This window comes from Ranitomeya variabilis, chromosome 2 (assembly GCF_051348905.1).
Source record: "Ranitomeya variabilis isolate aRanVar5 chromosome 2, aRanVar5.hap1, whole genome shotgun sequence".
Classification (NCBI taxonomy): Eukaryota; Metazoa; Chordata; class Amphibia; order Anura; family Dendrobatidae; genus Ranitomeya; species Ranitomeya variabilis.
In genome coordinates this window covers 494,752,974-494,766,941 of record NC_135233.1, presented here as the reverse complement: position 1 = coordinate 494,766,941, position 13,968 = coordinate 494,752,974, and the positions used below count along the sequence as shown (strand labels likewise).

Here is a 13,968-nt window from a genome sequence, read left to right as displayed (position 1 = left end):
GGCAACTTAGGCAATGGCACCAAATGAACCATTTTAGAAAAACGGTCACACACCACCCAGATGACAGACATCTTCTGAGAAACAGGGAGGTCCGAGATAAAGTCCATAGAGATGTGCGTCCAAGGCCTCTTCGGAATAGGCAAGGGCAACAACAACCCACTAGCCCTAGAACAACAAGGCTTGGCCCGAGCACACACATCGCAAGACTGCACAAAAACACGCACATCTCGAGACAGGGAAGGCCACCAGAAGGATCTAGCCACCAAATCTCTGGTGCCAAAAATTCCCGGATGACCTGCCAGAGTAGAAGAATGAACTTCCGAGATGACTCTAGTGGTCCACTCGTCAGGAACAAACAATCTACCAGACGGACAACGATCAGGTCTATCCGCCTGAAATTCTTGCAAAGCACGTCGCAAATCTGGAGAGACAGCAGACAAAACCACTCCATCCTTAAGGACACCAGCAGGTTCCGAATTCCCAGGAGAGTCAGGCTCAAAACTCCTAGAAAGAGCATCTGCCTTCACATTCCTAGAACCCGGTAAGTACGAGACCACAAAATTAAACCGGGAAAAGAACAACGACCAACGTGCCTGTCTAGGATTCAGGCGCCTGGCAGACTCCAAATAAATTAAATTCTTGTGATCAGTCAAAACTACCACCTGATGTTTGGCACCCTCAAGCCAATGACGCCACTCCTCAAATGCCCACTTCATGGCCAAAAGCTCCCGATTACCAACATCATAGTTTCGCTCGGCGGCTGAAAATTTTCGCGAAAAGAACGCACAAGGTCTCATCACTGAGCAGTCGGAACTTTTCTGCGACAAAACCGCCCCCGCTCCGATCTCGGAAGCATCGACCTCAACCTGAAAGGGAAGAGAAACATCAGGCTGGCGCAACACAGGGGCAGACAAAAAGCGGCGCTTAAGCTCCCGAAAGGCCTCCACGGCAGCAGGGGACCAATTGGCAACATCAGCACCCTTTTTAGTCAAATCCGTCAGAGGTTTAGCAACGCCAGAAAAACCAGCTATAAATCGACGATAAAAATTAGCAAAGCCCAAGAATTTCTGGAGACTCTTCAGAGAAGTAGGCTGCGTCCAGTCGTAAATAGCCCGAACCTTGACAGGGTCCATCTCAATAGAAGAAGGGGAAAAAATGTACCCCAAAAAGGAAATTTTTTGAACCCCAAAAACACACTTTGAACCCTTTACACACAAAGAATTCTCCCGCAAAACCTGAAAAACCCTCCTGACCTGCTGAACATGAGACTCCCAGTCATCAGAAAAAATCAAAATATCATCCAAGTACACTATCATAAATTTATCCAAATATTCACGGAAAATATCATGCATTAAGGACTGAAAGACAGAAGGTGCATTAGAAAGGCCGAAAGGCATTACCAAATACTCAAAATGGCCCTCAGGCGTATTAAATGCGGTTTTCCACTCATCCCCCTGCTTAATTCGCACCAAATTATACGCCCCACGAAGATCAATCTTAGAGAACCACTTAGCCCCCCTTATGTGAGCAAACAAATCAGTCTGCAAAGGCAACGGATACTGATATTTGACTGTAATTTTATTCAGGAGTCGATAATCAATACAAGGCCTCAGAGAGCCATCCATTTTAGAGACAAAGAAAAAACCGGCTCCTAAAGGTGATGAAGAAGGACGAATATGTCCCTTTTCCAGGGACTCCTTAATATACTCGCGCATAGCAGCATGTTCAGGTACAGATAGGTTAAACAAACGACCCTTTGGAAATTTACTGCCAGGAATCAGATCTATGGCGCAATCACAATCCCTATGAGGAGGGAGTGAACCAATTTTAGGCTCTTCAAAAATAGCACGATAATCAAACAAAAATGCCGGAATCTCAGATGGAATAGATGACGAAATGGACACCAAAGGAGTGTCCCCATGAGCCCCCCGACATCCCCAGCTTAACACAGACATAGCTTTCCAGTCAAGGACTGGGTTATGAGACTGTAACCATGGTAATCCAAGCACCAAAACATCATGTAAATTGTACAACACAAGGAAGCGAATCACCTCCTGATGGTCTGGAGTCATACGCATAGTCACTTGCGTCCAGAACTGTGGTTTATTACAAGCCAAAGGTGTAGAATCAATACCCTTCAGAGGTATAGGGACTTCCAGAGGCTCTAAATCAAACCCACAGCGCCTGGCAAAGGACCAGTCCATAAGACTCAGAGCGGCGCCAGAGTCCACATAGGCATCCACGGTAATAACTGATAATGAACAAATCAAGGTTACAGACAAAATAAATTTGGACTGTAAAGTGCCAATTGAAATAGACTTGTCAGCCTTCCTAGTACGTTTAGAGCATGCCGATATAACATGAGCAGAATCACCACAATAGAAGCATAACCCATTTTTACGCCTATAATTCTGCCGCTCGCTTCTGGACATAATTCTGTCACATTGCATTTTCTCTGGCGTCTCTTCAGAAGATACCGCCAAATGGTGCACGGGTTTGCGCTCCCGCAACCGCCGATCAATCTGAATTGCCATTGTCATGGACTCATTCAGACCTGTAGGCGCAGGGAACCCGACCATAACATCTTTAACGGCATCAGAAAGGCTCTCTCTGAAATTTGCCGCTAAGGCGCACTCATTCCACTGAGTAAGCACAGACCATTTACGAAATTTTTGGCAGTATATCTCAACTTCATCTTGCCCTTGAGATAGGGCTATCAAAGCTTTTTCAGCTTGAATCTCCAAATTAGGTTCCTCATAAAGCAACCCTAAAGCCAGGAAAAACGCATCCACATTGAGCAACGCAGGATCCCCTGGTGCCAATGAAAATGCCCAATTTTGAGGGTCACCTCGCAGCAAAGAAATTACAATCTTCACCTGCTGGACAGGATCTCCTGAGGAGTGAGGTCTGAGAGAAAGGAACAATTTACAATTATATTTGAAATTCAGAAACCGAGATCTATCTCCGGAAAATACCTCTGGTGTAGGGATTTTAGGTTCAGAAATAGGAGTATGCATAACAAAATCTTGTAAATTTTGAACCTTCGTAGCAAGATTATTTAAACCTGCAGCCAAACTCTGAGGATCCATCTTTAAACAGGTGAGCTCAGAGCCATTCAAGGATTATAAGGAGAGAAAGGCAAAGGCAGTAATTAGAGCTGAAATACAACTGATCCAACTATGGAGCAAGCATAGGGAAAAAGAAAAAAAAAAAAAAAAATTTACAGACTTCTTTTTTCTCTCCTTTCTTCTGCCAATAAGTTTAACACTGGCCGGTCATACTGTCATGGTTCCCAATGGCAAGGGAACGTAAGAAACATATAAATAACGAACGAGCTCTCGGGTGATGGAAACTCGAGTTGACCGTGAGCTAAATCTACCACACAACTAATAGTAGCCAGGGAGCATACCTACGGCTTCCTAAATGCCACGCGCCAGCCGGAGGACTAACTACGCCTGGTAGAGGAAGAAACAGACCTGGCTTACCTCTAGGGAAATACCCAAAAACATGATAGCAGCCCCCCACATGTAATAACGGTGAATTAAGAGGAAAAGACATACACAGTATGAAAGTAGATTTAGCAAAGAGAGGTCCACTTACTAGATAGCAGAAGGATACAAAAGAGGACTTCACGGTCAACTGAAAACCCTTTCAAAAACCATCCTGAAATTACTTTAAGACTCCTGTGTCAACTCATGACACAGGAGTGGCAATTTCAGCCCGCAAGAGCTTCCAGCTACAGAGAAATACAAAAACTGCAAACTGGACAAAAGATACAAAACAAAAGGACAAAGTCCACTTAGCTGATCAGCAGACTAGTAGCAGGAACATGCAACCGAAGGCTCTGGTTACAATGATGACCGGCAAGGAAATGACTGGAGAGCAAGGCTAAATAGGAAACTCCCAAACGCTGATGGAAGCAGGTGAACAGAAGCAGCAAGGTGCAAACAAGTCACCAATACCACCAGAAACCACCAGGGGAGCCCAAAAAGCGGATACACAACACGCTTCCTTCTATCTGTCCATGGCCGAGTAGGTGAAGGAGCAGCCGCTTCCTTCTGTATGTACATGGCCAAGTAGTAGAAGGAGCAGCCGCTTCCTTCTGTATGTACATGGCCATGTAGGAGAAGGAGCATCCGCTTCCTTCTTTCTGTAAATATCCGGTAGATAAAGGAGCAGGTGCTGCCTTCTTTGTGTCCATATCCGGTAGGTGAAGGAGCAGCCGCTTCCTTTTTTCTGTAAATATCCGGTGGGTGAAGGAGCAGCCGCTACCTTCTGTCTGTCCATATCCGGTAGTCTCCTTACCACCACATTGTAGATGAGTCGTCCAGATGGTGACATAGCAAGTATGGCTGAAAGAAGTCCTTCAATTTCAGCCTTTAATTACTTGCTATTTTGATCCAGAGGAAGGCGAAAAATAACCCCTCGTTGTTGGATTATCCTCATATCAAGGGAAAAAAATTCCTTCCTGACCCCAAATATGGCGATCGGAATAAATCCCTGGATGTTTGGTGCTCAAATCTACGTGGATCTTATGTGGTGGAAGCTCGGTAGGTTTGTCACAGTCCGGTAAATTAGAAAGTCCAGTTTCTTTGTCTCATCCGATTAATGTAAATCTTCATTCCTGGATGTTACTGGAATGGGGCTGATTGTTATCAGCCTAATACTCCTGCTGTAAGAAGAGAAATATACACGTCTGAGAATCAGCTCCTCACATTCAGTATATACAGTGTACTGAGGGATATAACAATAAGGGGTATAGTGGGTAAGTGTGTTACTGGGTAGTGACAATATTATAGATGTCTGTATGTGTTTTACTTACATAGTAATATGGGAATGGTGGCTCGGATCTGCCGCCCTCCACATCGCTCCAGTCTATGGAGTGGAAGAACGGGTGGGATCTGATAGATGATTTCATGGCCAATCGGGCAGTTGGAATTTTGCACAGAAGCTGAAATATGAAAGAGACCATTAGTCATTATATCATATATTATTACTGATTAAGTCATTACACAATGTCTATGGACTGTCCACATCTTATCTTCTATGTATTCTTGTAATCCCTCATCATCCTTATCCATCAGATGTTACTCACCCCTTTTATGATGGCCATGGTATTAATGCACATCCCTGGTGGAAAATAAGGTATGTCTTCGTACAGAGACTGGTGGTATTCGTCCAGTGTGCCTCTGCTGTAAAATGGATAGTCCCCTACACTCATCATATATAGGATGACTCCAAAGGCAAAGGAGTCTGCCCGATGGTTGTATCCTTCATTATCCATTATCTGTGGGAACATGAGATTGGAGAGAAGCTGAATATACCGGGAAGGGGAATTACACACAGAGACTATGAGGACCGGTCTGTGAGCAGATGTGAGCAGGATAAATTGGGATCAGATTATCCCTCAGTCCTGCTATCAGCATCAATCACACAGAGATGTTCCTTACCTCAGGCGCCATGAAACAATTAGTGCCAATGCAGCGCCCCAGAGTCCTGGTCGTTGCAGTACTGTGGCTCCGCCACTAAGGGGAGCTACGGTGCGTCCGATGGCACTGAAGGAGTTCATCTGATCAGGTATCACAGACACCAATACATTTCACAGCCGGGCCTCTGGGGGGAGCTAAGGGTTCTATTCATTAGGCCACTCCCCACCATAGTGGGTAAACTGGGGGTCAGGCAGGAAGTTAGATCAGAAAGCTGACTGGATTGGACGAAGCAACACCTAGTGGCAGAGGGTGTTGTGGAGGAAGAGACAGTAGGGTCTCTGTCAGGGGTGGGATCCTGACAGAGGCTTGGCATTGGAAAGAACGTAACGGGTCCGCGCCAGCTCCGGGAAGCGGCGGGGCCCAAGAAAGGACTAGAAGCGAGATAGATTGTGCTGAGTGAGAAACGAGATCAAGCAATAGGAGAATTCCAGTAGGGGTCGTGCTGTAAGACCGGAGCAACACCCTACTGAGGCGCACTACCGGTGGCCGGAACGCCGAGGGAGTATTATAACATTCAGCTTCAAGCAATACTCTAAACAGCGGCAGGACAGTCAGTTTAAGGCGGGCTGTCTAACACACATCACCTATGAAGTCTTGGGAGGCAATTGCGGGAGAGGGGCGTCTCTAGGGTCCCGGAAGAACTCCAGGCCTATCCGACAAACGGGTGCTGTCCCAACTGTAACATCAGGAAGGGACGGAAGATTAGAAGAACATCATTTAATCGAGTTGTGAGGGAACTTAAGAAACAGACACAACGGTTGTGGGGTACTTTCCGTAAGCACAGCAGGGAAGGACTACAACACATAGCGCTAAGAAGGAAGGCACCGATTTCCACCTGTGAAGTGAACTCTGGAGGTGCCATTGGACCGGCCGGACTTGCGCAGCCTGGTGAACCGTATTCTGGACTGAGGACTCAGAGATCTCCAGTAAAGAGGTAAAGAGACTGGTGTCCTCGTTATTTACCGCGACCTGCACCCCACAACTGCACCGTTACAACACGACTTATTGCACCGGACGTCCCCCACTGACAGACAGGGCCACGGACCGGGTCTAGCCACCGTGACAACCCCAGGACTGAGACCTAGAGGCCCGGCTCCGGGTACCCCTTGGCCCTGCGGCGGTGTGGGGGTGCTCCGCACCAATAATGTACTTCACTATATCACCCTCAGACACATTCATGACTGAACAGCCAAAGTCTGAGATTTTGATGTGTCCGGTGTCTTGGATGAGGATGTTATCTGGCTTCAGGTCACTGCAGGGAGAAGGAGCAGACACTGATTGTGAGAATAATTCATGAAAAGAACTTTCTACAATAGATCTGTAAGAAGACAACAGAGAGTCACAGGTGACAGATTTATGGAGGTGAAATGATTACCTATGTATGACGCCGTGTTCATGCAGATATTGGAGTCCACACACCATCTCTGCCGCAAAGAGTCTGTGGAGTAGAAAGTAAAGGATGGATCAGTGGTTACATACACAATCATACAGAGAACATGATGAGATCACACACGTGTCCTTTTCGCGTCATTATTTTCTTCTGTGTCTTTGTCCATTGCTCTAGGACTACAATGTACAGGCAGCAGATTATTAAGGTTCAGTATAAGACATTTACCTTATTGTCTTTGTGTTAAACAGCATTGAATCTTTCATGTGGAGAAACAGGTCTCCTCCGGCCATATAGTCCATGGCTATTGCATACTCCGTAGGTGTCTCCATAAACGCCCGCATGGACATTAGGTAGGGGCATCCGTCAGCCATTCTGAGGACTTCTAGTTCTGTGGAGATGATGTCCTCACAAGAACTCTTGTCCATGAACTTAATGGCCAGCAGTCCTTCATTGACCGGATCTGATGCCAAGCTGACCTGTAGAAAAATCACAGCAGATCAGACCAAACTCACATCTATTACTGTGTAATATGTCACTAGTTTATCCCAAGTATCATGACATATGAACATCCTGTAATGAATAAGTACATCCCTCCTGTGTATCTGTGCAGGATACATTGAGGAACACGGACAAATATAAATTGACACTTACTTTTCCATAGCTTCCTTTTCCAAGATCTTCCCAGAACTCGAGGCTGTAAAGGTCCATAGGTTGGTCTGTGTGGACCAGTTCTCTTTGTGGAGAAATCTGTACACTGGCCTCGCCAAGGCCTTGTGCCGGCATGTCTGATGTGTCGTGGGGTGTCTTATCCATTCCGATACAAGATTTATTAACCCCTTAGTGAACACATAATGGAAATGTTTGTCATGTTGTGCAGCAGTGTATGGAACGGGCTCAGGAGCTGAGCCTTCACCATGCCAGGCATATGTCTGCTGTATTACATAGCGGCCATCTGCCAATAACTGCAGTCACCAGAACTATCTACAATTACTGCTGCTTAACCATTTCAATGCTCACAGTGGTATTTAAATGAAGTCATTACTGATTTGTGTGCACCAGCACCCATTACTCCTCCCCAAAACATGACTGCAGGGGGTTAATTGTTGGAAATGACTACCTGGGCCTGCTGAAAGCCCAAGTCTTTCACATTCCTCCTTCTGTTAGGACCAGCCTGGCTTAATTTCATATGAGCATGTTTAGTTAGCTGTAAACAGTTCTATCTAATAATTTGCATATCTGTTATCACCCCATCCGTGTAAATCCGATTTATAAAAACATAACATTAATTAATGCAAACAGTAAACTCTAAAGTGAGAAAAATAAAATTGAAACATCAGAATTTTATTTTTTTGAGAGCGCCGTATCCACCTAAAAAATTGCAATAAAAAGATATCACAATGTCCGCTCTACCCAGGAAAGGTATCAATGAAAGCTACAACTCGACACGCAAAAAACAAACCCTCACACAGCTCCATCAAAATCAACAAGATACAATGCCTCACAATATTGGGACACAAACCATTTTTTACATAAAATTCTTTAATTCCTTTCACCGCGTAATTAAAAAAACTCCCGATGCATGTGTTCATTATTACCATAGTTGTATCTGACATCGAGAAACATTTTGAGAGGTCGTTTTTACCACTCAATGAACACAATAAAAAAATACAATGGCAGAATGACTTTTTTCCACAATTTTCCCACATTTTGAATCTTTTTCTCCATTTTCCAGAACATTGAATAGTGTACAAAACTACAGCTCTGTCCACTAAAAAACACAAGTCCACATACTGCTAAATTGGCAGAAAAGTTAAGCAATAAATAGTTATCGGTTTTCAAAGGAGGGAGGATAAACAACCGAAGGTTACAAGGTCAAGAAGAGGTTTACCACAAATAGCTCCAGAGCAAATATTACTATTTTAAACAGAATTATGTAAATGAGCAGGAAATGTCTAATATTTTGGCTCCAATTTATCAAAACTATACAATAGCAAAAACATCGATGTTGCCCATAGCAACAAATCACAGCACAGATTCCATTTCTTAACATTCTATAGAACAATGAAAGCCGCATAGTGATTGGTTGCTATGGACAACAAGGACAGTTGTTCTGCACTTTTGATAATTGTGGCATAATATTAGGAGTATAATCCCCCTCACCCCAGTCCAGAGGCGTAGCTAGGGTTTCAACTTAGGGGGGGCGAAACATCTGAGTGGGCCCCTAACCAGCTAACCCTGATTACAGTGACGGTTGCGCACTCTAATTGTGAATATAGGGGAACCTCAGAATATGACCACACTGTCATTGAAAATAAATCTATATACAAAAACGAACGTTGACTTTACCGCCATATTGTGACCATATGCAACTTTGATGGTCACAATACTCTGAGTGCCCCTATAACAATGATGCTTAAGTGCCCACTTAACATTTAATAATGTCCCCTAAGTTCCCCCATGTACTGCTCCATTATACACAGTATGGTGAGCTTAAAGCTTCCCTATACACAGTCTAAGGCTCCCACAGCTCCCCTATACACAGTATGATGTTCTCACTGCTCCTCTTTACACAGTATGAGCCCAATGCTCCCCTATACACAGTATAATGCTGACAGAACTCCACTATAGAAAGTATAATGCCTCCCAGAGCTCCCCTATATACAGTGTAATGGGCCAACAGCTCCCATATGCACAATATGCCTTCACAGTTCCCTATACACAGTATGATTGGCCTGCAGCTCCCTTATACATAGTATGATTGGACCACAGCTCCCTTATACACAGTATGATTGGCCCGCAGCTCCCTTATACACAGCATGATGGGCTTGCAGCTCCCTTATACACAGTATGATGGGCCCGTAGCTCCCGTATACACAGTATGATGTGTGCACAGCTCCCTTATACACAGTATGATGGGCTTGCAGCTCTCTTATACACAGTGTGATTGGCCCGCAGCTCCCTTATACACAGTGTGATTGGCCCGCAGCTCCCTTATACACAGTGTGATTGGCCCGCAGCTCCCTTATACACAGTGTGATGGGCCAGCAGCTCCCTTATACACAGTGTGATAGGCCAGCAGCTCCCTTATACACTGTCTGATGGGCCTGCAGCTCCCGTACAAACAGTATGATGGACTTACAGCTCCCGTATACACTGTCTGATGGGCCCGCAGCTCCCGTATACACAGTATGATGGACTTACAGCTCCCGTATACACTGTCTGATGGGCCCGCAGCTCCCGTATACACAGTATGATGGACTTACAGCTCCCGTATACACTGTCTGATGGGCCCGCAGCTCCCGTATACACAGTATGATGGACTTACAGCTCCCGTATACACTGTCTGATGGGCCCGCAGCTCCCGTATACACAGTATGATGGACTTACAGCTCCCGTATACACTGTCTGATGGGCCTGCAGCTCCCTTATACACAGTATGATGGGCCCGCAGCTCCCTTATACACAGTATGATGGACTTACAGCTCCCGTATACACAGTATGATGGACCCGCAGCTCCCTTATACATAGTATGATTGGCCCGCAGCTCCCGTATACACAGTATGATGGACTTACAGCTCCCTTATACACAGTATGATGGGCCCGCAGCTCCCGTATACATAGTATGATGGACTTACAGCTCCCTTATACACAGTATGATGGACTCACAGCTCCCTGTCATGATTTGGATGCCCCGGTCATTTACTCATCCTCCAGCGTAATCACTATTTTGTGGCACTGCTGCAGTCCCACTGGTCAAACTTGTGAGCGCAGCTTCTGACAGGCCAGAAGTTAGAAGCTATGTCACAAGCGCTCAATGTAAGACTATGAGGCTATGTGCACTTGTTGCGGATTCGAATGCGGATTTACCGTGGATTTCCTGTGTTTTTTGTGCAGATTTCACCTGCGGTTTACCACCTGCGGATTCCTATACAGGAGCAGGTGTAAAACGCTGCGGAATCCTCAAAAAGAATTGACATGCTGCGGAAAATACAACGCAGTGTTTCCGCGCAGTATTTTCCGCACCATGGGCACTGCGGATTTGGTTTTCCATAGGTTTACATGGCACTGTAAACCAGATAGAAAACTGCTGCAGATCCGCAGCGGCTTATCCGCACCGTGTGCACATAGCCTGAGAGTGAGGAAGAGGCCAGAACGAGGCTCCCACAGACTCACATTGATTAGTGACCTCTGCGCTGCTCCATGAAACACTGGAGCCTCGGACAGGTCACAAACTGCAGGAGACGGAGCCGAGCGGAGACTAAAACAGATGAAAATGCCAGAAGGTGAGTATCAGACAGAGGGCAGGGGACGCGGATTTTCAGCACCACTCCAGCAATTAAATAAAAAATAATGCTGGAGTGGTGCTGTAAATGTGATGCAGCTCTTGGTTACTGTATGCGGCTCCTTATACTAATACTCATAAAAGACCCAGGTGGTACGTATCAAAAGCCCCCTACCCCCATCTCCAGCCCCTCCAGACAGCAAATAAAACATGATGGAGTACATATAATATCAGAACAAAACATTATAATATTCAGCCCCCAGTGACCTGTCTCCCCTCCCCCACTTCAGCCCCACTACTCCCATCATCTCACATCCACCCCTCAGTGCCCTGTCCCACCTCACCCACCTTCTGCCCTCACAACCCCCAAATGGTCTCACATTTACCCCCCAGTACCCTGTCCCCCCCTCACTCACTTTCAGCCCCCACAATACCCCAACGGTCTCAGTGACATACCTGAATTGAATAAACCTAAAATGTTCCATCCCCAGCACTTAGGCTAAGTTCACACTAGCGTTGTGCGCCGCTGCGTCGGCGACGCAACGCACAACGCACGCAAAAACGCGGCAAAACGCACGCAAAAACGCTGCGTTTTGCGACGCATGCGTCGGTTTTTGCCGAAAATCGGACGCAAGAAAAATGCAACTTGCTGCGTTTTCTTGGTCCGACGCTTGCGGCAAAAAAGACGCATGTGTCGCACAACGCAACACAAAAAAACGCATGCGTCCCCCATGTTAAGTATAGGGGCGCATGACGCATGCGTCGCCGCTGCGTCGCCGACGCAAACCCGACGCAAATTAGCTTAACGCTAATGTGAACGTAGCCTTACTGATAAGGTTTGCACTGCAGGCAGGACCAGGAAGTGTCTAGGTGAAATGCAAGTAGGTGGGCACTAGGACCCAGCGTACCTGAGCCAAGCCCAGCGTGCACAGAGTGAGGAAAACTGCAGCCAGGAAAAAGCTTCATCATCAGGTCAGACGGGCGAAACCATTCACTGCAGGGGGGAGACTGCAGCCGGCCACTGTGCTAGCAGCGTGCAGAGTCTCCGTCATTACACTGCTCTGCTCCTATGCGGTGTTCTGCCTCATCACAGAAGTGGCCCTGGCTCCCAGTGGGCCCCTTCATGTGACAGGGCCCAGGGCGATGGCCCCCTCTGCCCCCCCAGTAGCTACGCTACTGCCCCAGTCTTATTATACAGAGCAGTTTCCATCTTACCTGGTTCCTCTTTATCCAGTGATGTTTTAGGTGGAGAATCACTCAGCTGTTTGTTCTCTGGGATGGAGATGTTCTCAGCTGATGTCCTGGACCTCTGTAATGCATCATTCTCATTTATAATGGTCCTCTCCAGGGTTGCCGTTCTTTGTAGGTTTGGTGTCTCCAGACTTTCAGAGCTGGAGGATGTGACATCTCTCGGTGTTTCTTGGAGAACCTCGTCCAGCTCTAACTCTGCGCTGATGTTTCTCCTCTTGTTGAGGATGGCATCTTTGTTCCTCTTCCGTATTTCAGGGACCAGATCTCCAATTTTTTTCAAGGAGATTATAATGGCCCTCTGAAGCTCAGCGGGGGCTGCAGAGTGAGACTCCATGGGGGTCTCCATATTCCTTTTCTCTGTAAGGATCTCATGTCTTTTGGTCTTCCTCATTTTCTCCAGAGTTTGACGTTTGGACGCCATTTCTGAGGCGTCAGTGTCCATGTCTGGTAGAATAAAATCTTTTCGCCCTAAAGCGAACAATGGTACTGGCTCTTCATTTATTCCTCTCCTCTCTCTCAGAACCCGATCTCTTTGGGCTCTTCTTCTCTCTTTATCCATTTTGTAATCAATTTTTGCTTCGTTCGTCACGAAAAACAAAAGGGGCTACCTCACCCTTGGGAGTCTGTAAGGCAGTGATTCCCTTAGGGCTCATTTCCACATGCGAGGCACACGTCCGTATCTCGCATGTGGAAACCAAGCTGTGGAGCCGGCACTGAGGAGCGGAGCGTGCGGCCGCATAGGAGCACATGGAGCTGCACAGCTCCGCTCTGGAGTGCCGGCTCCACAGCTTGGTTTCCACATGCGAGATACGGACGTGTGACTCGCATGTGGAAATGAGCCCTTAGGCTGTAACACTGGAATATAGAATGTGATGATGTCATCACATCACTTGTGACATCCGTCTAATTATGATGCCACCATGAGAGAGGTGATAGAGATAGATAGCGAATTTGAAGGATGCTGAAGCAACTTTTACTGATGTGTATATATGTGTACAATTTGTATTTTTGATTATTTGTTTTATTATCGAAAAACTACAGTGTTGTCAGTCAACCCAAAAGGTTAATAAACCTCAGCTCTGACTATTTAGAAGTATAAAAGTGAGGTTTTGTGTTTCTTAAGAGAATATCTGTGTGCAGAATTTTTTTTGTTTGAAAACTTATTTTATTGAAGAATTCTTTATAATAAACGTTACAAACAGCAATATAACAAACAGCGATATAAATCCAGATGCTGTTACAAACATCTGTAAGTATCTGTTTTAAAACAGTTCTGCAGGTATTGTATTGTACATTTAACAATAGGTAACTGCATATACAGTAAAATGCATTAATATATAGGATATTGCACTCATCTGAAGTACCGGATTTATGTTAACCCCTTTCCGACATCTGCCATAATAGTACGCACATGTTGGACTCATCCTGTTTGGTGCAGGTTTCGACGATCAGCATACACCTTTCCGGACACATGACAGCTAATCTATACAGCTAACATGTCCCTGCAACAGCCTCTGTGGTTGTCATTGCCGTGGTCGGTGCTCATCGCCTGTATG

General features: G+C 45.9%; 1 protein-coding gene across 3 annotated transcripts; it reads right to left on the bottom strand.

Annotated features, from left to right (window-relative positions):
- Positions 1–4,011: 4,011 nt before the first annotated feature.
- On the bottom strand, positions 4,012–12,505 carry LOC143809659 (uncharacterized). Of its 3 annotated transcripts, none has more exons than XM_077292715.1 (8): positions 12,377–12,505; positions 7,105–7,355; positions 6,865–6,927; positions 6,633–6,741; positions 5,451–5,480; positions 5,096–5,287; positions 4,823–4,951; positions 4,012–4,672 (listed from the first exon to the last, which is right to left on the bottom strand). In XM_077292715.1, the coding sequence occupies exons 2-8, from the start codon at positions 7,302–7,304 to the stop codon at positions 4,661–4,663; spliced, it is 735 nt and encodes a 244-aa protein (XP_077148830.1). In that variant the 5' UTR covers positions 7,305–7,355; positions 12,377–12,505; the 3' UTR covers positions 4,012–4,660. The 3 variants fall into 3 exon arrangements, with proteins under 3 accessions (XP_077148830.1, XP_077148827.1, XP_077148829.1); XM_077292712.1 differs by lacking the exon at positions 12,377–12,505 and adding an exon at positions 7,531–7,688; XM_077292714.1 differs by lacking the exons at positions 4,823–4,951; positions 12,377–12,505 and adding an exon at positions 7,531–7,688.
- Between the last annotated feature and the right edge of the window lie 1,463 nt (positions 12,506–13,968).